This window comes from Myodes glareolus, chromosome 1, assembly GCF_982192425.1.
Source record: "Myodes glareolus chromosome 1, mMyoGla1.1, whole genome shotgun sequence".
In the NCBI taxonomy this organism is placed as follows: Eukaryota; Metazoa; Chordata; class Mammalia; order Rodentia; family Cricetidae; genus Myodes; species Myodes glareolus.
In genome coordinates this window covers 61,113,566-61,139,130 of record NC_142026.1, presented here as the reverse complement: position 1 = coordinate 61,139,130, position 25,565 = coordinate 61,113,566, and the positions used below count along the sequence as shown (strand labels likewise).

At 48.9% G+C, this 25,565-nt stretch overlaps 1 protein-coding gene across 5 annotated transcripts in view; it reads right to left on the bottom strand.

Moving 5' to 3' along the window:
- Grik5 (glutamate ionotropic receptor kainate type subunit 5) overlaps nt 1–25,565 on the bottom strand; it is a 62,312-nt gene that overhangs the window by 22,081 nt on the left and 14,666 nt on the right. For all 5 annotated transcript variants that reach the window (XM_087907870.1, XM_087907865.1, XM_087907859.1 and 2 more), the window contains one exon: nt 13,958–14,161. In XM_087907870.1, coding sequence (XP_087763996.1) covers nt 13,958–14,161 — 204 coding nt within the window. The remainder of the gene's footprint in view (nt 1–13,957; nt 14,162–25,565) is intronic.

Below are 25,565 nucleotides of genomic sequence, written 5' to 3'. Positions count from 1 at the left end.
TCAGGTCACACAGCCCTCAGACATATGTCCTGCGTATACCTCAAGGAGCCAAGTCAGTATGGAGGACATCAGTTTGCCTCCACAAGGGCCCACTGGGACCTGGTACAGCTCCAAACAGCATCTTACATGCCGCCAGCCCTGCCAATTTCTGGACCTGTTGCCTGTCCATCTCGGGGGACTGAGCAGCCTACACACTGCCTTGACTTTGCTGCACAGCCAGCCTCGCTCCAAATGCAAAGCTGGAAGGGTCCTTTGATAGACAGGCAGATGGAAGTCACATATCTAACGTGGTACGAATTGCCATGAACACCCAAACGATCCGCTAAATGTCAACAGCACCAAGCCAAAAGGAGTTCCCTCCTCCGGGTCTAAGTCTGGGTTCTGTGGAACTCTGGGTTCTGAGTTGCTGTCTTTTGACTTCCCCAGTCTTACAGGCAGGAGCTGTTGCCACTTGCTAGTGCCGATGGTTGAGCCACACCCCAGCCTTGTATGCGTGTGTACATGCCATCCGTGGTGTCCACGTGTGAGCCACCTCTCTCTCTACTCTGGGTCCCAGAGTCCTCATAGCCATCACTGTCGTCGCCAACATTTCCTCACTGAGTTCCTCACTGAGCCATCTCACTGGCCCCCTTCACCTTCTATTCTGGGACCAGGTCTTTGCAATCCTCTTGCCTTAACCACGTGAGTGCCAGGAGTCCAGCAGCCCCACCATGCCGGGCTAGTTAGCAATTCTCTCTTGGGCTGGGGAGGTGGCTCAGTGGGAAACGAGCTTGCTGTGTGAGAATGGGGACCCGAGTTGGCTCCCTAACCCATGGAGAGGAGCATCACCTGTCATCTCAGTACCTAGGGGAGGGGACACACAGCTGACTTCATGGGGCTCACTGGCTAGTCAGTCTAGCTGGCAAGTTCAGTGAAGACTCTCGGAAAAGAAGATGGAGGGCTAGAGAGATGGCTCATTGGTTAAGAGGACCTGGGTCCAATGCCCAGCATCCACATGTCAGCGCATGCCCACCCGGAACTCCAGTTCTAGGAGATCCAAAGCCCTCTTCTGACTCCCCTGGGCACTAAGCACACACGTGTGGTACACATATATAAGTTCAGGCAAACATTCATACACATAAAATACATTTGTTTTAAAAACAGGGTGTGCAGAGCCAGGCGTGGTGATGCACACCTTTAATCCCAGCACAGAGGCAAGCAGATCTCCGTGAGTTTGAGGCCAGCCTGGTCTACAAAACAAGTTCCAGGACAGCTAGGACCTTGTTATACAGAGAAATCCTGTCTTGAGAAACAAACAACAACAACAACAACAAAAAAATAGGGTGTTAGAAGAGGATACGTCTGGTTTCCACGTGAGCTTTGCATGTATATGAGTTGGTGCATGCGTGCACATGCACACACACATCCATTCTACACATACACACAAATCTGTCTGTTTAAACAACTATGAGGCAGGCCTAAGTGCACACGCCCACCAAACCCAGTACTTGGAAGACCGAGGGAAGAGGGAAGAGGATAAGGGCTGGGGCTATGGCTTAGTGCATGCATGAGGCTCTAGGTTCAATCTCCAGCTCTCTCTCTCTCTCTCTCTCTCTCTCTCTCTCGGTTCAATCTCCAGCTCTCGCTCTCTCTCTCTCTCTCTCGCTCTCGCTCTCGCTCTCTCTCTCTCGTGCATGCATGAGGCTCTAGGTTCAATCTCCAGCTCTCTCTCTCTCTCTCTCTCTCTCTCTCTCTCTCTCTCTCACACACACACACACACACACACACACACACACACACACCCTCTCCCTCATATACCCACTATGATCACTATGATTCTAGTGAGTTAAGCAGTTGTTTTTATCTCCAGATTGGTTGTGGCTGATTGATATCAGAAAAGACTACTGCTAACTCCGCTAAAGAAACTGCTTTCAGCTCCTTGGATGAGATCAGCATACTGCTGGTCATGCAGCAGTCAGCACAAGACTTGTAGGGACCCTGGAGATCAAATTCTACAAAGTCCATATCAGGGCAGAAAGTGGGAACACTGATGTTGCCCTGAGGCAAGGCTCCGACAACGTGCACTCAGCTTCAGGAGGTCTTAGAAATCAGTGTGGATGAAAAGACATTTGCCAGGTCACCCATGTGTCTGTCAGCTGTACTGATTTGCTCCAGTAAAGACACTTCATTTGGGACAGCAACTGCAATTGAGCCATCACCTGATTGCTGGCACAATAACCCACAGTCATTCTCTAGGATCCATTTGTCTTCCCATGGACCAAACAGGCAGTGGAATGGGGTGGGGTCAGTACCTCTGCTCCTTTCGAGCTGCTGATGGTAGGGCCAATCTCTGCAATTCCCCAGAGGATAAAGAATTGCATTAGTGGGGCTGGAGAGATGGCTCAGAGGTTAAGAGCACTGGTTGCTCTTCCAGAGGTCCTGAGTTCAGTTCCCAGCACCACCCAGCAACCACATGGATGTCTCACAACCATCTGTAATGAAGTATTGGACTCTCTTCTGACCTGCAGGCATACATGCAGACAGAACACTGCATACATAGTAAATAAATAAATCTTAGAAAAAAAAAAAAAGAACTGTATTAGCATTACTATGTAAAGAAAGAGCATTCTAAGGAATAGGTTCTTGCTACCACAGTGGCCCCGGTTCCCCGGGTCAGTGCTCAGTACACTAACCTGGAGTTCTACAAGCTTACAGAAATTCACATGAATTTCAACCATACAGCCAGGAACTGAGAAAACACAAGGTAAACTCCATCTGACCCAATCAGCCCTACCGCGGGCCAGCAGGCAAAGCAGGAATAATCTAAATCAAAATGTCTCGCCTTTTACCAAGATGGCAGGAGGCAGCCTACAAAAGCAGTGACAAGGAATGACTGTAGTCCTTCTGAAAAGCAGTTCAGTAACACACAACAAAGTCACAAAAAGCATCTGCCTGTGTAGCTCTGGCTGGTCTGGAATTGGCTGTGTAGACCAGGCTGACCTGAAACTCAGAGACCCACCAGTCTGCTCTGCTGGGGTTAACGGTATGTACTACCACACTCTGCTACCTGGCCATTCTATACAGAGAATCAGCCAGGAAAACCGTAAAGGGTTGGAAATGGTGGTGCGGGTTTACTTTCTTCGTTCTCAGGAGGTCGAGGTAGAGAATCAAGAGTTCAAGGTCATCCCCAGCAAGTACCAAGGCCAGCCTGGACTATGTGAGACTGTACCTCAAAAATGAATTAAACTGGGCACATTTTTAATCCCAACATCCAGAGACAGAGGCAGGCCAGATCTCTGTGAGTATAAGGCCAGCCTGGTCTATAAAGTGAGTTCAGGTCAGTCAGGGATGTTACACAGGAAAACCCTGTCTTAAAAAAAAAAAAAAAACCGGGCTGGAGAGATGGCTCAGAGGTTAAGAGCATTGCCTGCTCTTCCAAAGGTCCTGAGTTCAATTCCCAGCAACCACATGGTGGCTCACAACCATCTGTAATGAGGTCTGGTGCCCTCTTCTGGCCTTTGGGCATACATGCAGACAGAATACTGAGACTACTGTATACATAATAAATAAATAAATAAACTCTTAAAAAAAAACAAAAAACAAACAAAAAACCTAAACCAGCCAGGTGTGGGGGTGCACACCTTCAATCCCAGCACCCAGAAAGCAGATGTAGATGGATCTTGGCGAGTTTGAGGCCAGCCTGGTCTATATAATGAGTTCAAGGACAACCAGGGTTACACAGAGAAACCCTGTCTCAATAAAGCAGAAAGGAAGAAAGGAAAGAAGCTGAGTGTAGAGACTGGCACGTGGAGCCCGATTACTCCTGAGGGTGAGGCAAGAGGATCACTTGAGTTCAGGAACTGGATTTACATGGATAACATAGCAAGACCCCATCTCAAAGAAAAGATCAAGGGAAGAGAGAAAGGAAGCGATGGGAAGAAGGAAAGAGGGTTGGAGAGATGGCTCAAGGCTGAGAGCACTGGTCACTCCTGCAGAGGCCCAGGTTCCATTTCAGCAGCCCCATGGCATCTCTTGTCTGCTTCTAACTTCAGTTCCAGAGGATCCACAGCCCTCTTCTGGCTTTCACGGGCAGCAGATACACGTATTTAAAATGCTAAGTAAGTAAAATAAATAAATAGACATCTGCATGTCAGTTGCAGCCATGTATCATTCTGTTTAGGTTTAAAAAAATCAGGTACTATTTCGGGCCGTCCTCGTTGGCACGGCTTCCTTTCAGATTGATAATATCACTGTTGGCAAGCGCTCAGGAAACTTGACATTCTCCTGCACTTTTGGTGGGAATCTAAATGGTGGAACCTTTTTGAACAGCCATTTGGCAGTATGTACAATTCCTATTCTTTGACCCGGCCCTCCTACTTCTCACAATGTATCCCTCAGGAACATTCCCACAAACCCACAGGCCAAGTTCAGAGGGACAGAGGCCGTGCCAGCAAACACTGGAAGCCACCCAGCCGGCTATCAATAGGGGATAGGCTTAATAGCTCATGCGCCAGCCATAAACGGAATTCCCCAGTATCCCTTTCAGTTTCAAACAAATCCTGGCATCCAAATGCAATTATTCTTTCTCACCCTGACCACTGCATGGTGTGAACAGGATGGACCATCCATTTGGCTGCTCCAGCCCAACGACTCCCTCCCACACACATCCAGTCTGGCAGCACACCTGCCACACTGCCACGCTAGCCCCAGCCACGTCTTCTAGGTCTGAGGCCCTCTCGGCCAACAGTCTCCCACACGAGCAGCCTGCTGCTCTTCCCCTCTGGTAGCTGTTTCCCAAGAGAACAGACAGACTACACACATCCCCCAGCAATTTAAAAAGACTCAAGTGGTCTGTTCAGTTAAATGTCAGGCTATGAAAAGGGACGTAAGAGAAGACTTGGTGGGAGGTGCTGGCTGTCAAGCCTGCCGGCCTGAGTTCGATCCCTGGAACCTACACAGTAGAAAGCACTGACTTCTCTGAGTTGTTTTCTGACTTCCACTTGTGTGGCATGGCATCCGTGTATGCGCACGCACACACGAACACACACATAAAAAAAAAAAAGAAAAAAAAAGGTTTTTAAAAGGACTGTGGTACTGATACCTGGGATAATGTAGAAGACCCTCAAAAACAAGCTGTGATGCTGGAGAGATCAATGGCTCAATGGCTAAGAGCATCAGCTGCTCTTTCTGGGTTCAGTTCCTAGCGCCACACTACTTGGTGGCTCACAATCAGTTGTGACTCTGATGCCCTCTTCTCACTCCGACAGGCACTGCATGCACGTGGTGCACAGGCACACATGCAGGCAAAACACTCACATGCTTGAATAAATAAAAATATTCACATACTTGAATAAATAAAAACATTTAAAAACATCACAAGTGAAAGAAGGCAGAATCAAAAGTCTGTATGTTGGAGGGCCTCACTTATATGAAGTATCTGTAACAGGTAACTCCATAGAGGTGAAAGAGGATTGGTTTCCAAGCCTAGAGTGGTGGAGGGGGGACGGGGAATGATTACTTAATGAGTCCATGAGTCCGGGGATTTTTTTTTGAAAGGTTATGAAAATACTTTGGCATCAGATAGAGGTGGTGGTTGCACAGCAATGAGTGCATTAAATGCCACTTAACTGTACTTTTGTTGTTTGAGACGGCGTCTTACTATGTAGCCCCGGCTGCAACTTACAATTTTCCTCAGCTTAAACGCTAAAATTACAAGGGATTACTACCGTGCCTGGTTGACGTGTGTCCTCTAGAATGGTCACTCTTGGGTTGGAGAGATGGTTCAGTGGTTAAGAGCACTCACTGTTACAGAGGACCATGGTTTGGTCCATGATGGCTTGACCATCTGCCACTCCAGTTCCAGAGGCTCCATCATCGCCCTCTTCTGGCCTCTGTGGGAACTGCACACGTGGTGCACTAACTTATATGCAGGCAAATGCTCAAATACATAAAATAAAATTTAAAAATTAGAATGATACCAGGCATGAGGGCACACACCTTTAATCCCAGCACTTGGGAGGCAGAAGCAGGCGAATCTCTGTGAGTTCTAAGCCAGCCTGGTCTACAGAGCAAGTTTCAGGACTATCCGGGTTGTTACACAGAGAAACCCTGTCTTAAAAAGGGGCGAGGGGGGCATTTGACCACTAGGCCCTGCCCTGGCTTCCCTGCTTAAATCACACAGTATCTTCACAAGGCAATATAAAAACACTCGGAATCTGTCTCCCTGGTTACCACCCCCAAGGTCTGTGCCCTGCCAGACCTTCACTGTTTCGCTTCCTCCTCACACAGCCATACTTTCACATCTTCAAGGCAGATGATCAGTCCCACCTCCAGGCGACCCTCCACTGGGTAACGCCCTGCCTTCATACCAGCACCTTCATGCAGACAGTATATGGGAACCTGTTCTAGAATGTTCAGAATGTCTAGAATGCTGAGGATACAGGCATGCGGTACATACTACATGGTCTCTGCAGGGATGGCTTCCTCATCTCGCTTTGATGTCTGCGTAAATGCTACCAGAGCATGCACGCACATGCGCACCAGACCCTTTCTCGCCATCACCTTTCTTTTCTATCCACAGCATGTGAGACTACCGTCTCACATGGTGTACGCTTTTAATCCCAGCACTCGGGAGGCAGAGGCAGGCAGATCTCTGTGAGTTCTAGGACAGCCGGGTCTACACAGAGAAACACGGTCTCAAAACAAAATAAAACAACAACAACAACAAAAACCCAGCAAAATAATAAATTAAAAAAATGATGCATGAGCCACCAAGATGGCTCAGCTGGAAAAAGTGCTTGTTGACAAATCTGATGATTTGCATTCAATCCCCAAGACACAAGTACCGACCACAAAGACAACATCAGCATCTACAAGATGTCTGTCCTCTGACCTTCATGTGTGTGCCATGGCACACCAAAGTTTTAAAAATGTAATTAATTTTTTTTAATGAGACAAATCTATGTATACTGACAAACACCTTCAACCCCAGCACTAGGAGGTGCAGGCAGATGGAGCTCTGTGAGTGAGAGGCTAGCCTGGTCTACATAATGAGACTCGGTGGGGAAAAACCATAAACAAACACCCGAGTGAAGACGAAAGGCAAGAGCAGATGACACAGCATTACGTGTAACATGATACCATTGTATGCCTATTAGCCCACCACTAGGACGGCTGAAGCGGAAGAAACAGAAATTCATGGCTGTCCCAGTCTACACAATGAGTTCCAAGCCAGTCTGGGCTACGTGAGACTCAATTTGAAAAAAAAAATTACTATATGTCAATGAATTTAAAGAAAATGTCTGAGACATCTACCCATACCCTTCCTGTCCCTGCGCAGCCTCACCAAGTTCCCGCTACTCCCTCAGATGTCAGACCACTTTGAATCACACATTTGAGTCAGGGCCAACAAATGCATTGTGTTCTTGTTTTGTTTCTGATTCTGCAAGACAGGGTTTCTCTGTAGCTTTGGAGCCTGTCCTGGAACTAGCTCTTGTAGACCAGGCTGGTATTGAACTTACAGAGATCCACCTGCCTCTGCCTCCTGAGTGCTGGGATTAAAGGCGTGTGCCACCACTGCCCAGCTTTCTTGTTTTGTTTCTATAGTACTGGAGATCAAACCTAGAACCCAGAGCCAAGACTGTGCAAGCTAAGCACTCTACCTCTGAGCTAGCTACACCCCAGTCACATGACTACCCCTCACAAGACAGTCCGACTGTCCTGGAACTCATTCTGTAGACCAGGCTGGCCTTAAACTCACAGAGATCCACCTGCCTCTGCCTTCCGAGTGCTGGGATTAAAAGCGTGCACCATGATCACCTGGTAAAGTAAATACATTTTGTGAAAGATAGAATAACTTCAACACAGTTTTGTAGTTGAAAAGTTATACACTCTACTTATGCAGCAAGGTGATTTTGTTTACTGTTTTGTTTAGAGACAGGGTTTATGGATACAGTCCAGGCTGGCCTTGAACTTTTGATCTTGCCTTGGCCTTCTGATTGCTAGAATTACAGCTATGCAACACCATGCCTGGCTATGGGATGATAATTTGTTTTTGTTTTTGGTTCTTAATGTGTAAGGGTGCTCTGTCTGCATGTGTGTCGGCACAATGGGCACACCTGGTGCCACTGGAGGACAGAGAGGGTTTTGGATATGCTGGGACTGCAATTACCTACAGTTCTGAGTCACCCTGTTGGTGGGTGGGAATCGAACCTGGGTCCTATGGAAGAGAAACTGTTGCTTTTAGTTGCTGAGCCACCTCTTTGGCCCCAAGAGAGCTATCTTACAGCAATATTCCTTTTCATTTCTGCACCTACCTAACTTCTTTAACACGCTGACTTTTTTGGAACTAGAACACAAATACAGCAGAGTATTTACAAATGCCAGTCTAGGGGACTTGGTGCAATCCCTGGAGACAGGGTTGGATGGAGACTGTAAGCAAACTAGAGTCAGCGCAATGTGTTTGAAGAACACTGTGTACTTGCACTGGCAGGGTCGGGCCAACCCAAGAGAGACAACTGTCCACTTGTTCAGCATCAGCTCATAGGGTCCTGCCCCCAGGGTGTGATATCCAAGGTGGTGTGGACATTGTCTTGGCTATGACAACGTGTGTGCTGATCTCATCAGTCCCTCAGTGACGCCCCCTCTAAATTAGGGGGACACTAAGACTCAGATGGGTAGCTGCCTGTCTGAAGGTCCAGTTCAGACCAGGGCTATCTGACTCCACAGGCAATGTTCTAACATCTTTTGTCACACACCCCACTGACCATGACGTCAACAGTGAGCACCAACATGCTATGGTCCACCTTAAAAATGCTCCAATTTAATCCAAAGTTCTGTGAGGGGAAAATATTCTGTACTATTGCCAAAGGCTCAGCGAGATGTGGTGGCTTGCCAGGAATTCTGCAGGACCCACCGTCCTCCCCCGCAAGCCTGGCACTCACCAATCAGCTGCTAACCAGAGTGTCACTGTCATGGATGCCAGTGCATCCTACACTGACTGGAGATCAAGGAACTGGATGCCCAAGCTGCCCTGGGTGCTAGGAACACACAGTTCTACCAACCAATGGAAGACATCTCCTTGACCAAGGTCCTGACGTTCCCTAAGGGCAGATCACAGCCGCCTATCAGATCAGGAATATAAAGGCCTTGAGCCAGGCTGCAGGGCAGATGTCCTCAACCAGCCCAGCTCTAGAACTTTCCTTGGGAAGAGGAGCAGGCATAACTGTATAGGAACTAAGCTAAGAACTGAGCTAGGAACTAGGAACTAAGCTTAGTTCCTAGCTCCCTCATTCTAAGCCCCTCTGCTCCCGAGGCTGGTCTACCTCTCAGGGCCAGGAAAGCCTTATCTTGAAGTCCTGTGGCTTTGGCAGAAGGTCAGACCTGCACTGCAGAGACTGAACAAACTGGTATGGACCGACTCAAGGTGAGGCAGCTCGTGAGGAGATTAGCAAGAGGGCAGGGCTGGGGCTAGGGATGCCATTCAGTTGTCAGAGAGCTTGTCTAGCATGCATGAGGTCCTGGGTTTGACTCCCCAAGGGAATAGCTAGGGGAGTTCCAGGCCAACCTGCAATACGGATACGGGAGATTTTGCTTAGGGAAGGAGGAAGGGAGGAAGTTAGGGAGGGAAATAAAAGGTCCTTGCAGAGGACTCAGATTTGGTTTCCAGCACCCACATGGCAGCTCCAGTACAGGGGAAATCTGATGCCTTTTTCGGACCTCCATGGGCACTATACATGCTGGTAAATATTCATATATATAAAACAAAACAAATAAATCTTTAAGAAAGAAAAGAGGGTCAGAGCCTGAATTCCCAGCACAGAGGGAACGACAGTCCCCAGCAATGGCACAGGGTGTGATAAATGGACCAGATTCTGAGGATCCCTGGATACAGGCTGGAGGTGCCAGTGAGTTGGGCTGCCTTCTGTCTGGAAGTCATTCTCCAGCTTGGGACCAGCATGTTGGGTTGCCAGCTCTGGTTCACCCAGTCACTAATCCCGTGACCTCCCTGCTTCTGAGGCAAATACTAATCCTTCCTTCATTGTGAGGCTATGGGGATGGGAAGCCTGGACAAAGGCCTGAAGGAACATTTGATCGGCCACAGCAAACACTGTTCCAGTTGCTCCAGGCTTCCCAACTAATCTGCTGGGAGGTCTGCAAAGGGTGTAACTTTAGGGACAGACACACCCAACTGCAGCCCTGGGAACTGAGACATACTCCAAGCTTCTGAGCCCCAGGCCTCTAGCTGGCAAGAGGGTAGTGCTGCTCTGGAGTTAAGTAAGGACTAGAAAGCTGTCAGCACGTGGTGTGAAGTCAGCCAGGGGCAGCTACTGCTGCTGGGTGACGTGGAATGGACTCCCACGTGGTTCTGCAAGCCTGGCCACGCCACAGTAGGCAGCACAAACTCAGCAGGGCCCAGTCTCAGCCTCTATGTGCTCCCAACCTGCTTCTCCTCCACTGTTCTCTCTGTAAATGTCCACAGCTGCCCCAGCAGACACAGGGAGCCGCTACTGCATTCTCCTCCCCAGCACTCCCTTCCTAGCAGTCAACGGGTCTGCGCTTACCAAGCCCTTCCTCCCCTAGTGTCTACTGCACACCAAGCCCTGGTCCACCACACTCTCTACAATCTTTACTTTGGTCCTCAGGTTGGTCTATCCTCTTTCACACTTAAACCAGTTTGATCTGCAGTGGTTCACACTCTTTGATCTGCCCACTAAGGGCAAGGCCAGGACTGACTCGGCTATTCCGAGGCAAAGCAGAGAGCCTGGTATACAGTAGGTGCTTAATAATACCAGCTGGATGGCAAATGGATGACTGTATGCATGAACTGACCATGCTGACACGAGTAAGAACAATAACAGAACAGGTCACAGGCAGGTGGCACCTCTGCCTACCAAGCCTTGCCCCAAATCTTTTATATAAATTATCCGTTTGTTGCTCATAGTCATGCCACGGGGCCGGGAACCATTCTCCAATTTTATATGAAGGTAACCTGTCAAAGGTCACCTCGGCAGTACACAGCAGAAGCAAGATCTGAAAGGGTCTGGTTGTGCCGTAATCAGGTACAGTGGTCCCGGACACCAAATCCTTGTGTTCATCTGGTGAGGCCAGAGCCACCGAGATGAGGGAAGGTCTGCCTGTCAGACAGACCTCAGCTGACAGCTGGCTTCTGGTTCACTGTGACCAGCTAGAGGAGCTGCTCCTCTGAAGGCTGCCTCTTCTGGCTCTCAGTGGATAAAGCCTAAGAGTCCAGAGCCCGCACAGTGGAAAGAGACAACCAACTCCTACGATGCGATTTCCAGCCTACACACAAACGCAAGTGCTTGCACACATACACACACGATCTTTTCTCAAAAAGAGACGCAGGCTGTGGATACAGGTCCCGGGCAGGTCTGAACCTGGGGTGGGTACAGGAACACTGGCTTTGGACCTTCTCCCCTCTGCTCAGGCCCCTTTTTCTGGGATTCAGGTCTTAGCACCCACTCTGGGGGCAGAAGACTTCAAACCAGCCGGCAGTTTCAGGGGACCGTGCCTTGGGGCTCGCCTGCAGGCTGGGCCCCCACCTCTGCCTCCCCAGAGCAGCTCTGCTTTTGTCTGGGCTTCTGAAGACACTTTCAATGGGAGGAAAGGTTCTGCTGCTCAAATAACTTTAGAAAATCAATGCCCCGAGGGATAAATGTCCTTGTCTAACAAAATACCCTGCTTGTGTCAATCTGGATGACATTCAGGGGCTCCAAAGTAGTCAGTTCTCTCTCTCTTGGGAGAGACAGGAGGGTGAACCTAGCCCAGTCCAATGTCAAGGCTGATCTCACTGCCGTTCTCTGCTCTGTCCACCAGCTCCTGTGTGGCAAACCACATGCCTGTTTTGCATAGCCTTTCCTCTCCATTTACCCACCTGGTTTTCTCTGGAATAAAAAAACAAAACCTATGAAGACTCAGGGATGCGGCTCAGTTGGTAGAGTGTTTGCCTACCATGCACGAAGTCCTGGGTTCAATCCCCAGCATCTCCCATAAACTGGGCATACTGGCAAATGCCAGTGAATGCTGGCACTTGGGAGGCAGAGGCAAATGATCAGGGTTATCTTCATTTACAAACTGAATTAAAGAGCAGCCTGAAGTGGGGTGTAGTGGCGCATGCCTTTAACCCAGCACTTGAGAGGCAGAGGCAGGCACATTTCTGTGGGTTTAAGGCCAACCTGGTCTACAGAGCGAGTTCCAGGATAGTCAGGGCTACACAGAGCTACTGAGGCTTCTGCATACATACACACATGTGCACACACATCTAGAAACATACATCCATTGAACACACACATGAAAAATGGGGAGAGAAAACTCCACAGTCCCATTGTTTGACAAGCAGTATGCGACGAACTGGTCCATGTGACCTGAGATCCTCACTACAGGCCTGTTGGGTATTACCCCCATCTTAGAAAAGGGGAAAATGGAGTTTGGAGTCAGGAAAAGATCCATCCAAGGACTCCAGTCCAGGTTGGTTGGACTCCAGAGTATTCTTCCCACTGTGCCCTTGCCTCCCACCTCTCACTCCTGCCTCTCCTCCTTCCTTACCTTCTTGCAAGCACTTCCCACGCACAGGCAGGCCCAGCTGGCTCACTCAGAGCCACACTCTCAGAGGGCTCCCCCTCTACAATCCATGTTCCCTCTGCTCCTCAGCACTTCCTCGCCTCCTGACTTCTTCATGCCTTTCCTTTTTTTTTGTTTTTGTTTTTTCAAAGATTTATTTACTTTATATGCATCGGTATTTTGGCTGCATGTGTGCCTGTGTGAGGGCATCAGATCCCTTGGAACTGGAGTTACAGACAGTTGTGAGCTACCATGTGAGTGCTGGGAACTGAATCTAGGTCCTCTGGAAGAGTAGTCAGTGTTCTTACCTGCTGAATCATCTCTCCAGCCCCATCCTTTCCTTTTCTTTGAGGGGGATTGGTTCGGTTTTTTGAGACAGAGTCTTATTATGTAGCCTTGGCTGGTCTGGAACTCACCACGAGATTGGCGTTGATAATCCTCCTGCCTTGGACCCTTGTCTGCTATGATTACAGGCGTGTACCACTGTGAGAGTCTCGCCCTGCAGCCTGGGTTAGCTTAAACCTCTGATCTTCCCCCACAGCCTGATCACAGCCTGTGATCAGGGAATAGGTGTGCGTCCCCAGGACCTCATTTCCTGTTGATGCTCCCCACCCCCAGCCGGTCCATCACTTTAGGCAGGCAGCATCTCTTGGGGAAGCCCTGAGTGCTAAGTTAGAGTCAGGGATCTGCTCTGAGTCTCTCCTATGAGTTTTCTCCATCAGAAACCACTGTGGTAACTTGCATCCTGGACCCTAACAAGATTCTAAGTTCTTGGGTGCAAAGTGTCTGTTCCCTGAATCCAGCACAGAGCAGGACACAGAGTTGGTGCTCCACACACACCTACTGAGGGAAGGTGTGAGCTGACGGACAGCTCTGGATTTTTGTTTAGTTGGTTCTGCAACAAGGTCTCAGGTGACATAACCCCAGCTGGCCTCAAACTTGCAACTGAATGTAGAATGACCTCGAATCCTCCTGCCTCCACCTCTCCAGTGCCAGGATTACAGGCCTGCATCACCACGCCTGGGGTCTCAGGCACGCTATGCATGCCCTCTACCAACTGAGCCATATGCCCAGCCCCAGAAGACAACTCTTGGGGCCTGAAGTGATGGAGCAGTTCTTGTTCTTGGTCGTGCCCCCTAGAGGACGCACCCCTTGATGACCTCAGGCTACCTGATTCCTACTCCATGGCACAGTCATTCACTCATCAAACCTCTGAACATAGAGGAGCATCTGGCAAAAACACGGGAGGTGACTCAATGCTGCGCTTTTCCTACCTGGCCCCGAGACACCCAGGGCAAAGGTAACTGAGCGCGCACCATCAACCTTTCACCTGTTTCTTTTGCTTTGTGCTGATCTGGCCCCACCTTCCCTTCCGTTCCCAGCCCCCTGCCAGCCATACCCGGTTGATGAGCTCGCCAACCATGCCTGTCCAGGAGCCATTTGGCTCAGGTGCTCCGTACAGTCCATCCTCTACCAACCGCAGGCGATACCGGAAGCGCAGCAGCTCCGCCAGCTCCCGAAGCATGTCCACACAGAAGCCCTCGAAGCGCTCGTTCCCTGACAAGGCCTGGAAGTTAGGCCTGCGCATGACATACGGGTTCTCCTGGGTGGGCAAGAGAGAGCAGAGGTCAGAGACTGAGAACTTGGGGGCTGAGTCAGGGATCCTGGGGCCCAGGACCAAAGAGGCGTGGATGACAGAACCCCTACATGCTGGTCTGCTTTTTCTGTTTGTTGTGTGGATGTGGGGGGGCGGGGGCTGGAGGACAACCCCTGGTGTCACTCCCCAGGAGCCTTGATCTTTTTAATTTTATTTTGTATGTATGATGTTCTGCCTGCATGTGTGTCTGTGTACCATGTACATGCCTGCTGCCAGCAAAGGCAAGAAAGTATTGGATGCCTTGGAACTCAGATGGCTGAGAGCTGCCATGCAGTGCTGGGAACTGAACCCCTGTCCTCGTAACTGCGGAGCCATCTCTCCAGCCTTCCCATCTGCCTTGTTTGTTTGTTTTCTTGAGACAGTCTCTGCTTGGCCCAGAATAGGTAGAGTAAGGTGGGCAGAGTAGCTTGCAAGCCCCTGGGATCTGCCTGACTCTGCCTCCCAGGCATTAGGAATACAAGCCAGACTGCACTGTCTCCCAAGCCCTGTGTGCTGGTTTTTGAGACTTCCTCTCATGTCATCCAGGCTATATCTAAACCCAATGTCTAGACAAGAGCAGCCTTGAACTTCTGATCCTCCTGCCTCTGCCCAAGTGCTCGAGTCACAAGTGTGGACGACCATTCCTGGCTAAGGGACATATTCTTATTTGGAAATGCTGTGAGTGGCCTTAACCCCAGCACTGGAGACGCAGAGGCAGGCAGATCTCTGAGTTCGAAACCAGCCTGGTCTACAGAGTGAGTTCCAGGACAGGCTCCAAAGCCACACAGAGAAACCCTGTCTCAAAAAAACAAACAAAACAGAATAAAATGCATGCTGTGCGTGGAGAGCGGGCCTGAAAGCCGAGGGGCTTGGGGATGCACCCGTGGGCTCTGCAGCCCCTTATCAGACTCCAGCCAAAACGTCTAGGAGAAAGGGGGACTCTGGAGGGACTCAGAATGGGCTGGCATCAAATTAGAATGGAGTTTTCAAGATTCTCTTCCGACATGCCTTACTCAAGTCATCCATTTTACACGTACAAGTACACACATGACCCTATCCAGCTCCACCAGGCAGCCCTTGCTCTCTGTCGTCACACACATGGGTAATTTCAATTTCGAGTTCTTCATCCCCTGCCCCCACCGCACAGCCAGCAGTGACTCACAAAACCAACTTTACGAGCCACCAATGTGGCCCACGAGAGTATCCCTCACCAGGATTTTGCTCTAGCCCGAGCTGCCACGAGGCAGGCAGGCATGACACGCCAGATGGTAAAACTGCAAGAGAATTTGGAAGCCTGGATTGTTCTGTAAAATCCCCTGATTATGAATGTCAACAACTCATTCAAATTCTAATACCTTTTTTTTTTTAGGCCACATGAACACACCTGCCAGTTTGCAATCTCTGGCTTTTTGCTATGTGGATGGTCTTTTGTAGGTGTTGTTTTGAGATTTTAAAATTTTATGCATATGGGTGTTTTGCCTGCCTGTACATCTGTGTACCATGTACTTGCCTGGAGCCCAAAAAAGTCAGAGGAGGGCATTGGATCCCCTGGAACTGAAGTTATGGACGATTATAAGACACCATGTTGTGGCTGGCAACCAAACTCAGGTTTCTGTAAGAATAGCCAGTGCTATTGGTTTTGTTTTGTTTTTGAGACGAGGTCTCAATATGTAGACCAGGCTAACCCCAAACCCACAGAGATCCTCCTGCCTGTCACCTGAACCAGGATTGAAGACGGTGCCCTCAAACTCACAATTTTCCTGTCTCAGTTTTCTGAATTCTAGGGTTATAGGTGTATGTGTCACCGTGAGTGGTTACACTGAAGATTACTTTTGAGAGTCACAAGTAGACTTTACTGATCTCAGTATGACAAAGAAACATGGAGGCAGAGAGCCTTTCAGGGTACCAGCAGAGCAAGGGCATCTAGAGGCCATTGCAATAATAATGTAACTTATCTAGGCAGTGATTGTCTAAATGGGTGGCAGGACAGCGTCCCTTTACACAAAAGAATTTAGGACTCAGGAAATACCCAGGAAGAACTTTTTAGTAATAATATCCACGATGTTTACCATGAGATAGACCTCTCCCTCCTTCCCTCTCCTGTGTGTAATTCTTTTTTTAATATTTATTTATTTATTTATTATGTATACAATATTCTGCCTGTATGTGTGCCTGCAGGCCAGAAGAGGGCACCAGACCTCATTACAGATGGTTGTGAGTCACCATGTGGTTGCTGGGAATTGAACTCAGGACCTTTGGAAGAGCAGGCAATGCTCTTAACCACTGAGCCATCTCTCCAACCCCTGTGTGTAATCTTTAGATTACTTGACTTGAAAAAATTCTTTATCATTAGCCAGGAAGTAGTGGCACACACCTCTAATCCCGTCAGTGGGGAGGAGGCAGAGGCGAACAGACCTTTGTGAGTTAAAGGATGTGTGTGTGTACACAATGGAGAAAGGGCATGCATCCATAACACACATGTATAGGTCAGAGGACAACTCTGTGGAGTCTGTTCTCCCCTTCCACCTTAATATGGGTTCCAGGGATCAAACTTGGGTTCTTGGGCTTTTCAGCAAGTGCCTTTGGCTGCTGATTCCTCTCACTGGCCCCAGATTATTTGGCTTTAAATCTTCACAGGAGTCTATAATAAAGTGAGTATTGTTAGAATTCTTTTTTCTTTGCAAAGCTGGGGATTGAATCTAGGGTCTTGGCATGCTAAGCAAGCACTCTACCACTGAACCACACCCCAGCCCCTCATTGGGGGATTCTAGGCAGGGGCTTTACCTCTAAGTCACACCCAACCCCTCACAGGGGGATTCTAGACAGGGGCTCTACCACTGAGCCACACCCCAGTCACTCACTGGGGGATTATAGACAAGCCCTCTACTGAGGGGCTATAGTCAACCCTCTTTTTAAGTTTCCAACTTAAAACAGGGTCTTACTAACTTGCCCAGGCAGATCTTAAAGTCACAATGAAGACCAGTGGAGCTGTGTGTGGTTCTTCTACCTCAGTCTCCCAAATAACTGGAATGAAAGACTCTGCTTGTTTTTTGTGCACATGTACTGGAATTCAGAGAGGGAAGGTGGCAGAATCGGCTATTCTACCCTGCTGCCTCTTCCAACAACAGGCAGAGGTCACTCCTCAACTTCTTGTGGTAGCTGGCTTTGTGACTTGTCTTGACAAGATGAGGTAGAAATCAAGTCAGCCGAATTCTGGAGCCTCAGCCTTCAGAGCAGTTCTGAGACTTCTATATAAGTAAGTCCAGGCTAGTCCAGAGGAGGACAGGTGAACTAGGGCCTGGAAGCCAAAAGGAGTACCCATGGACATTCTGGGCTTTCTATACTTCTTAGCTACCAGATATACATAGCCAGTGAGTCCCCAGGAAACAAGATGAGAGCCACCAAGCAACACACAGAATCTCTAACAGTCCTAGTCTCTGAGTTTGGGGGGAGTTTTCAAAAGACCATAGACAGCCATTCTTCCCAGAAGACCAGGTTACACCAAAGGCCCTTGTATTCTCTGACCAACTAAAGCTTAGGGACACACAGGACAGAGGGAGCTGGAGCTTTTCTCCCTTCCAAGCAGCTCCTCCAAATCCAAAATTGTGGAAGCGGGGATGGGAATGTGAGATAACACTAATAATAGCAGCGGCTGCTAGCATTTCTTGTGGGCTTGCTATGTGACAGCTCTGTCAGCGTGGGAGGGCAGCGGTATTATTACCTCTGTCTTACAGTTGAGGACACGGAAGGCCAGAGGAGCAAAGTTGTAAGTCAGTGGGATTCCAAAGGCCCAAAGATCTGCTCTTTAAGTCCTAGGCCAGACTGAGCTCAAGTGGACAGAGTGGGGCAGTGGGCATGGGAGAAGCCAGACAGAACGGGGGAGCTGGATTACGAGGAACAAAAGCCTGTGCTGTGACTCCAGGTCAGAACACAGAGGAGGCTGCAGGTTAGGGGTAAGGCGTTCAGGCCAAGGCCACCAGGCAAAGAACAGCAAAGGGAAGGAGAGAGTACAGGGCTGAGACCGATCCAGGCTGCACACACCAAAGTCACGCTCCTAAAGCCAACCTCCAAGTCAAAGATTTTGGAATCATGGTCTGTCTACAGCAGCCTGAGGCTATAGAGATGATGGAGAAGGAAGCCTAGCATAAGACTCGGCTAACTAAAGGATATAGATTTTAATTTACAGTCCCGACACTCAACTAAAGGATCAAAGCTCCCTTTCTTCCACCTACCTCCCCCCACCCTTTTTTCTATATTAAGGGTTGAACCTGGGTTCCCACGGAGCAACGCTCCCAGTGTTCTTTGTTTGAGACAGAGTCTCACTAAATTGTCCAGGTTGGCCTTGAAGTAACTCTGCAGCCCAGGCTGGTCTTGAAGTAACTCTGCAGCCCAGGCTGGCCTTGAACCTTTGATGCTACCAGTGGTTCTTTGTTTGTCTGTTTGTTTGTCAAGACAGGGTTTCTCTCTAGTTTTGGAGTCTGTCCTGAAACTAGCTCTTGTAGACCAGGCTGGCCCTGAACTCACAGAGATCTGCCTGCCTCTGCCTCCCAAGTGCTGGGATTAAAGGTGGGCGCCACCACCGCCTAGCCCTCCCAGTGGTTCTTAAAGGAGGCTCTTAGTCAAGATTATCAGACTTCTTTCAAGACACTGTTTGAGAACCCCAAAGCTGGGGACAAGCTAAGGATGCTTCGGAGCCAGCTCTAAGAAGCTGTCTCACGAATGGATGAACATCTATGCACAGAAATACGAGTCCAAGAACAATCATTGCACCGGGGCTTGGGGTGGGAACAAAGATCTAATTTGGAACATGTTAGAGAGATCATCAGTGTCATAAAAGGATCCTAGGCAACTACAAAAATAGCAAGGTCTGTAAGATATATTAAGAGGGAAAACCCACCAGCTACAGAACAATCTGTACAATATGCTATTCTCTGTGAAAGGAGCTGGGATGTGCTTGTACATAGAGACATTTCTGGAAGGCAGCTAGCCTCCAGGAGAGAAAAATGAGGAGCCAGGGAGGGACAGAGGCTAATTTTGTTCTTATTAACTCTTGGGGGATTTTGTTTGTTTCTTTTGAGACAGGTTCTCACTAGGTAATCCTGGTTGGCTGGAACTCGCTGTATATAGACCAGGTTGGCCTCAAATTCAGAGATTCACCTGCCTTTGCCTCCTGAAGGCTGAGATTAAAGGTGTGACCCCCACCCCTACACACATACACACAATGTCCTTATTACTCTTTATGAAAATCCTGTTTTTCCCTCAGTTGAGCTATCTTCCGTCCCCTAATCAATACCATGAATTTTTTGTTTTGTTTAAGGTAAGATCTCACATTGTGTCCTCAACTCCTTCCACCGAGTTCTGGGATTACAGGTGTGCACCACTACACTGGGCTGGTGAGGACCTTAAAAACTAAAGTGACGTCCCTGAAAGTGTGTAGACTGCAAAGGGTTAAAGTGGGTGGAGCCATGGTAAAGGGGAACGTCCAACCATATGGTGAGTGGTAGCTTCAGCAGGCAAAACTGCAAAACCGTTCAAGCGTGGGATCCTTAGCAAACATCCACGTAACTCAGAGGTGGCATGGGCATTTGTAAGCCCAGTGCAAGGAGGAGGTGGAGACTGACAGACCGGGGACAGGGTGAGCCCTCTCTGTGACCAATCTAGCAAAACAGCAAGCTCCAGACTGGAGAGAGAGAAATGGGGGAGAGGACGAGCAAGAGCAAGCCAGGCAGGAGAGACCAATTCCCACGTTTTCCTCTGACCTCTGGAACAGCATTGTGAAATCCTTACGAGCAAACAAACATTACATATATGCCCCCCGCCCCCCGCAGTGAAATGAAAATAAAACAAGATAGAGGGGCTGGCAAGATGCTTAGAGGGCAAAAGCATAAAAATTGTGATGAACTGAGTTTGATCCCCAGAACCCACTTAAAAAGCCAGATGTGGCTGTGTGTGGCAGTGCACATCTTTAATCCCAGTACTCAGGAGGTAGATGCAGGTGGTTCTCCGTGAGTTCAAGACTAGCCTGATCTACAGAGCAAGTTCTAGGACAGCCAGAGCTGCTACACAGAGAAATTCTGTTTCAAAAAACCAAACAATAATAACACAAAGAGTCGGATGTGATGGCTGAAATCTGGAACCTGAGATTCTACCCTACAGCAGGGGTAGTGGGTGGATCAGAGGTTCACCTGACTACAGGCTCACAGGCTAGCCTACACAGAACAGCAACAAAAACAGGAGAGATTCTGCCTCAAAACAAGATGAGAGGAGAGAACCAGTTCTCAAAAACTTATCCCGAGCTCCGCACATGAAAACATTAAAACTGGTTCAAGGGGGCCAGTGAGATGGTTCACGGGGTAAAAGGCACTTACCACCAAGATTTGTATTCCATCCCTGAGACCCACATGGTGGAAAAAGAGAACCAACTCTAGCAAGTTGTACACATATGTGTGCGCACCCACAGAGAAAGACAGGCACACAGACATACACACACACACAAAATAAAACACAGAGACTGACACACAGACAGAAACACAGAGAGAGACACAGATACAAACACAGACACACACAAAGACAGACACAGACAGACACACAGAAATACATACAGAAATACACACAGACAGATACACACACAGACAGAAACACGCAGACACAGATACACACACACACACAAACTCAGAGACAGACAGAAATACACACACAGAGACACAGATACAAACACATACACAAAGACAGAGACAAAGAGACACACAGAGACATACAGAAATGCACACAGCAGATACACACACACACACACAAAGGTCAATAAATAAATGGAATCACTAGAAACAGTTTCATGTCTCGTTCGTGCCAGGCAAACCCTCTAACGATAAGCTATCTACAGAACCTCGTTTTTACTCTTTACTCTGAGACAGGGTCTAAGTTGCTTGGGTTGGCTTTAAAATTTCCTCTGTAGCCACTACAGGCTACTTATGATCCACTTGCCTTTCTTCAGAGTAGCTGGGGTCACAGTCCTGGCTTCAAACCTTATTTTTTATTATTATTAATTACTGTTGAATGTGTGTGCACATGATGCCCACGCATGGAAATCAGAGGACAACTCTGTGGAGTTGGTCCTTCTCTGCCCCCGTTAGGTGGGCTCTGGGTATTGAACTCGGGCCATCAGGCTTGTGTGGTAAGTTGCTGGCCCAACTTGAGATCTTTTTATCAAAAGGTTCAATTAAGAATAAAAAGGTAGGACTGGAGCAATTGCTCGCTCTGCGCTGCTCTTTCAGAGGAAAGAGTTTGATTCTCAGCCCCGCATGGCAGCTCACAACCACCTGTAACTCTGGCCTCAGAGGCTCTGACACCCTACTCTAGCCTCTTTAGGAATCAGACATACATGAGGGCAAAATACTCATATGCACTGTGCTGGCTAGTTCTTATGTCAACTTGACACAAGCCGGAGTCATCTGAGAGGAGGGAGTCTCAATGGAGAAAATGTCTCCATAAAGTTGGGCTGTAGGCAAGCCTGTAGGGCAATTTCTTAATTAGCAATTGATATAGGAGGACTCAGCTCACTGCGGGCGGTGCCATCCCTGGGCTGGAGGTCCCAGGCATTATAAGAAAACACGCTAAATATGCCATGGAGAGCGTGCCACTGAACATCAGTCCTCCATGACCTCCATCAGATCCTGCATCCACATTCCTGTCTCACGTCCCTGCAAGGTAGATAAGCTGTCAGATTAACCCTTTCTTCACCGAGCTGCTCTTGATCAAGGTGTTCTACCACAGCAACAGAAACCTAACTAAGGCACACATAAGATCACAAAAACAAAATAAATTTAAACATAATAAATAAATCATTTTATGATCTGGAGAGATGGCTCAGGGGTTAAGAGCATGGGCTGCTTTTCCAGAGGACCCGGGTTCAATTCCCAGCAGCCACATGGCAGCTCATAACTGTCTGTAACTCCAGTTCCAGGGGATCTGACACTCTCACACAGACATACATGTGGGCGAGCACAACACCCATGCACATAAAATTTTAAAAAAGAAAGAAACTTTTTAAGAAAATAGGCAAGGTGACTCACAGAGGGAGGGGAGATGTTCATGATGCATGGTTTCGGGCAAAGGACACGTCTCCAGAAAGTGAAATTCCAAAATTAACATAAAGGTCATACAGACCCCCCTTTAGGGGAAGTCCTGGGGATGAGCCCAGGGCATTACAGACACAAGGCAGGTGCTTTACCACTAAGCCACATCCCCAGCCCTTGGTTTTTTTGGAGATGGGGGTCTCACTATGAGGCCAGGCTGGTCTGGCTCTCAAATCATCCTGCTTCCACCTCCCAGTTCTAGAATCACAGTTGTGCACCCACTTCTTAAGCTCCAATATCTCAAAACACAGCCCCGAAGAGGATTTTTCAGACAGCCAATCGACACACAAAGGTGGTCAAATGCAAACAAAGGCACCACGCTGCCGCCATCATCGGTGGTGGCATGTTTATGTACTGTCACCAGGGAAAACGGAGAATGATGGACGCTCAGTCACACAGTGCGGGGAGAAGGCGAGTGGGGCAGCATTTTGACAAAGGCTTGCGGCCTCTGCTAAAACTCAGACACATGACGCAGCAACCCCACTCCACAGAACACACCCATGAAAGCGTCAAAACAAGGTCAGGAAAGTTACACGAAACAGTGTTCTCGGTACAATGACTTATAACAACAAGATCCAGTGCCCACCTACATTTGACGGGTACGTAAACTGTCATGAGACTGAACGCCACACAACCACATGGATCTTATAAAGACACCAGGCAAAAGGCATCAGGTGTGACACCACACAATATAACACCATTTCTATGTGCAAAGGTTGGGGGGTTAGTGACTGGAAGAGAGGCAGTGTCAGGATAGGGAGCCGGTTATACAAGTGTGTTTAGCCGGTTATACAAGTGTGTTTACTTTGGGAAAATTCAGACAAACAAGACTTATAATTTGTGCAAGTCACAAGAGTATGTATGTGCAGGTTACACTTTTACACTTTTGTAAAACGTTCTTGAAGTTAGGGGCATGCTTCAGTGGTAGAGTCTCTGCCTAGAACTCCCCAGTGAGGGCTGGGGTGTGGCTTGGTGGTAGAGTCCCTGCCTAGAATTCCCCAGTGAGGGGCTAGGGTGTGGCTCAGTGGTAGAACCCCTGCCTAGAATCCCCCAGTGAGGGGCTAGGGTGTGGCTCAGTGGTCGAGCCCCTGCCTAGAATCCCCCAGTGAGGGTCTGGGGTGTGGCTCAGTGGTAGAGCCCCTGCCTAGAATTCCCCAGTGAGGGGCTAGGGTGTGGCTCAGTGGTAGAGCCCCTGCCTAGAATTCCCCAGTGAGGGCTGGGGTGTGGCTCAGTGGTAGAGCCCCTGCCTAGAATCCCCCAGTGAGGGACCCTTGAGTTTGATCCCCACCAGGAGAAAGGATAGGGACAGATGACCTCTTGAAAGTTAAAAAAAAAAATCAAACTAAACTAAACTAAAATAAAGTAGGGAAGGTTCTAGACCATTCCTGAAAAGCTGTTTGCTTTTTATTGAGTCATACCCAAATCCATGAGCATGGATTCCGGGAGTGTGGTTTATGGGATCCCAACCTAACCCAGTCCCTGATCACTGTTAAGAGTACTTTATGCTCTTACTTTTTGCTGTTTTGTTTGTTTTGTTTATTGAGACAGGCTCTCTCTATGTAGTCCCGGCTGTCCTGGAACCTACAGAGATCTGCCTGCCTCTGCCTTCAGAGTGCTGGGATTATGTGCATGGACCACCACACCTAGTTTATCCCTTTACCTTTAAAGTTAATGTTATTTTATGTGTTTGGGTGTCTTGCCTGCCTGCATGCCTGTGTACTACACATAGCAGTGCCTTTGGAGGCCAGAAGAGGGCATCAGAGGCCCGGGAACTGGAGTTGCAGGCAGTTGTTAACGACCAGGTGGATGCTGGGAACTGAACTGGGATCCTCAGCAGAGCAGTCAGTGCTCTTAACACCTGAGCCATCTCTCCAGCCCCTTTTCCCTCTGTAAAAGAACCAGAAGCATAGAAGAGAGTGCTGCTTAGGTCACACAGGGTGTAGATGGCAGCGGCAAGCCCACAACACAACTCTGAGGACAGGAAGACACGGAAAATGACAAGATGTGGTATTAGGGACAAGCACACAGATTCTGTCACCTCAGATCAGCTCTGACACCTCTGGCTAGGCCATCTTCAACATGTCCCCGAACCCTCCATTCTCATCTGAAAATGGTTTCTGTGAAGGTGCTGAGCTCAGGGCTCTGAAAATTGAGGGCTCAGCAGTGTGCTCAGCCATAGGACTGCTGACAGCCACATTCGCTACAGATCCTGCTCGCTCCAGGCATTCGGCAGGGCGTGGCAGTGCACGTCTTTAATCCCAGCACTTGGGAGGCAGAGGCAGGTGGATCTCTGTAAATTCGAGGTCAGCCTGGTTTCCATAGAGTTCCAGGGCAGCCAGGGCTATATAGGGAGACACTGTCTCAACAATAAAGTAAAATAATAACTGAGAAAATGTTGATGGCCCAATGGGAGTGTCCAGCTCCACACAATGAGGATGTTAGTCTAAACTGAGAAACCCCCAGACGGCCCTGCTGCCCTATGGTCTCTGCACTCCTGTGCTTCACCCGTGAGCCCTTCCTCCAGCCTATGTCTGTCTTTATCTCAGGGAGCCCCTCATGACTTGGTGTTGGTGCCACCTCCCCCTCAGTGCCCCTAAAGAGCACCTGTTCACTCGTTTCTGTGTCTCTAGAATTTGGGCCTGGACAGGAACACATCAGCTACAGCAAATATTTAAGGAATTAAGAAAAAGAATGGAGTCCATGAATCAAGAATAATATTGGTTCTCAGGCCTTGGAGACTCTCCTGAAATCCTCTCCCTGACCTCTAACTCAGCTCCCCACCAGGGACGGAGCGGAATGCACACATAGGTGCTAACAGGCCCCATCAGCAGGCCTCAAGGCCCCTCAGAGGGGCCATTAGGAGGTGTCTGGCTTCCGTCTGCAAGCCATCTGTCCCTCTACAACTGGCTTGCTGGCTGTTCTCCATGGGTATTTAAGGTCCACTTCAGGTCAGAAGCTCCCTGGGGAACTGGCTGCTAATAAGGGCTCCTAACACCCTCTGGAAACTGTCTCTGAACTTCATGTCACAACGATTAGCTGCCCGGCTCAGTGCTGCCGGGTGTGGGGACAAAGCAGGCTGGAGGCCATGGACTTGGCTGCTGCAAAGAGCGAAGCCACCTGGCTTGTCCAGTCCCCAGGCCCAGCTGCTCCTGCCCACCAGGCCCAGTGTGTAACCTCCTCCATGACACAGTGCTGGCAGGAGGCAGCAGAATGCAATAGAGAGGGCTGGGCTCAGTCAG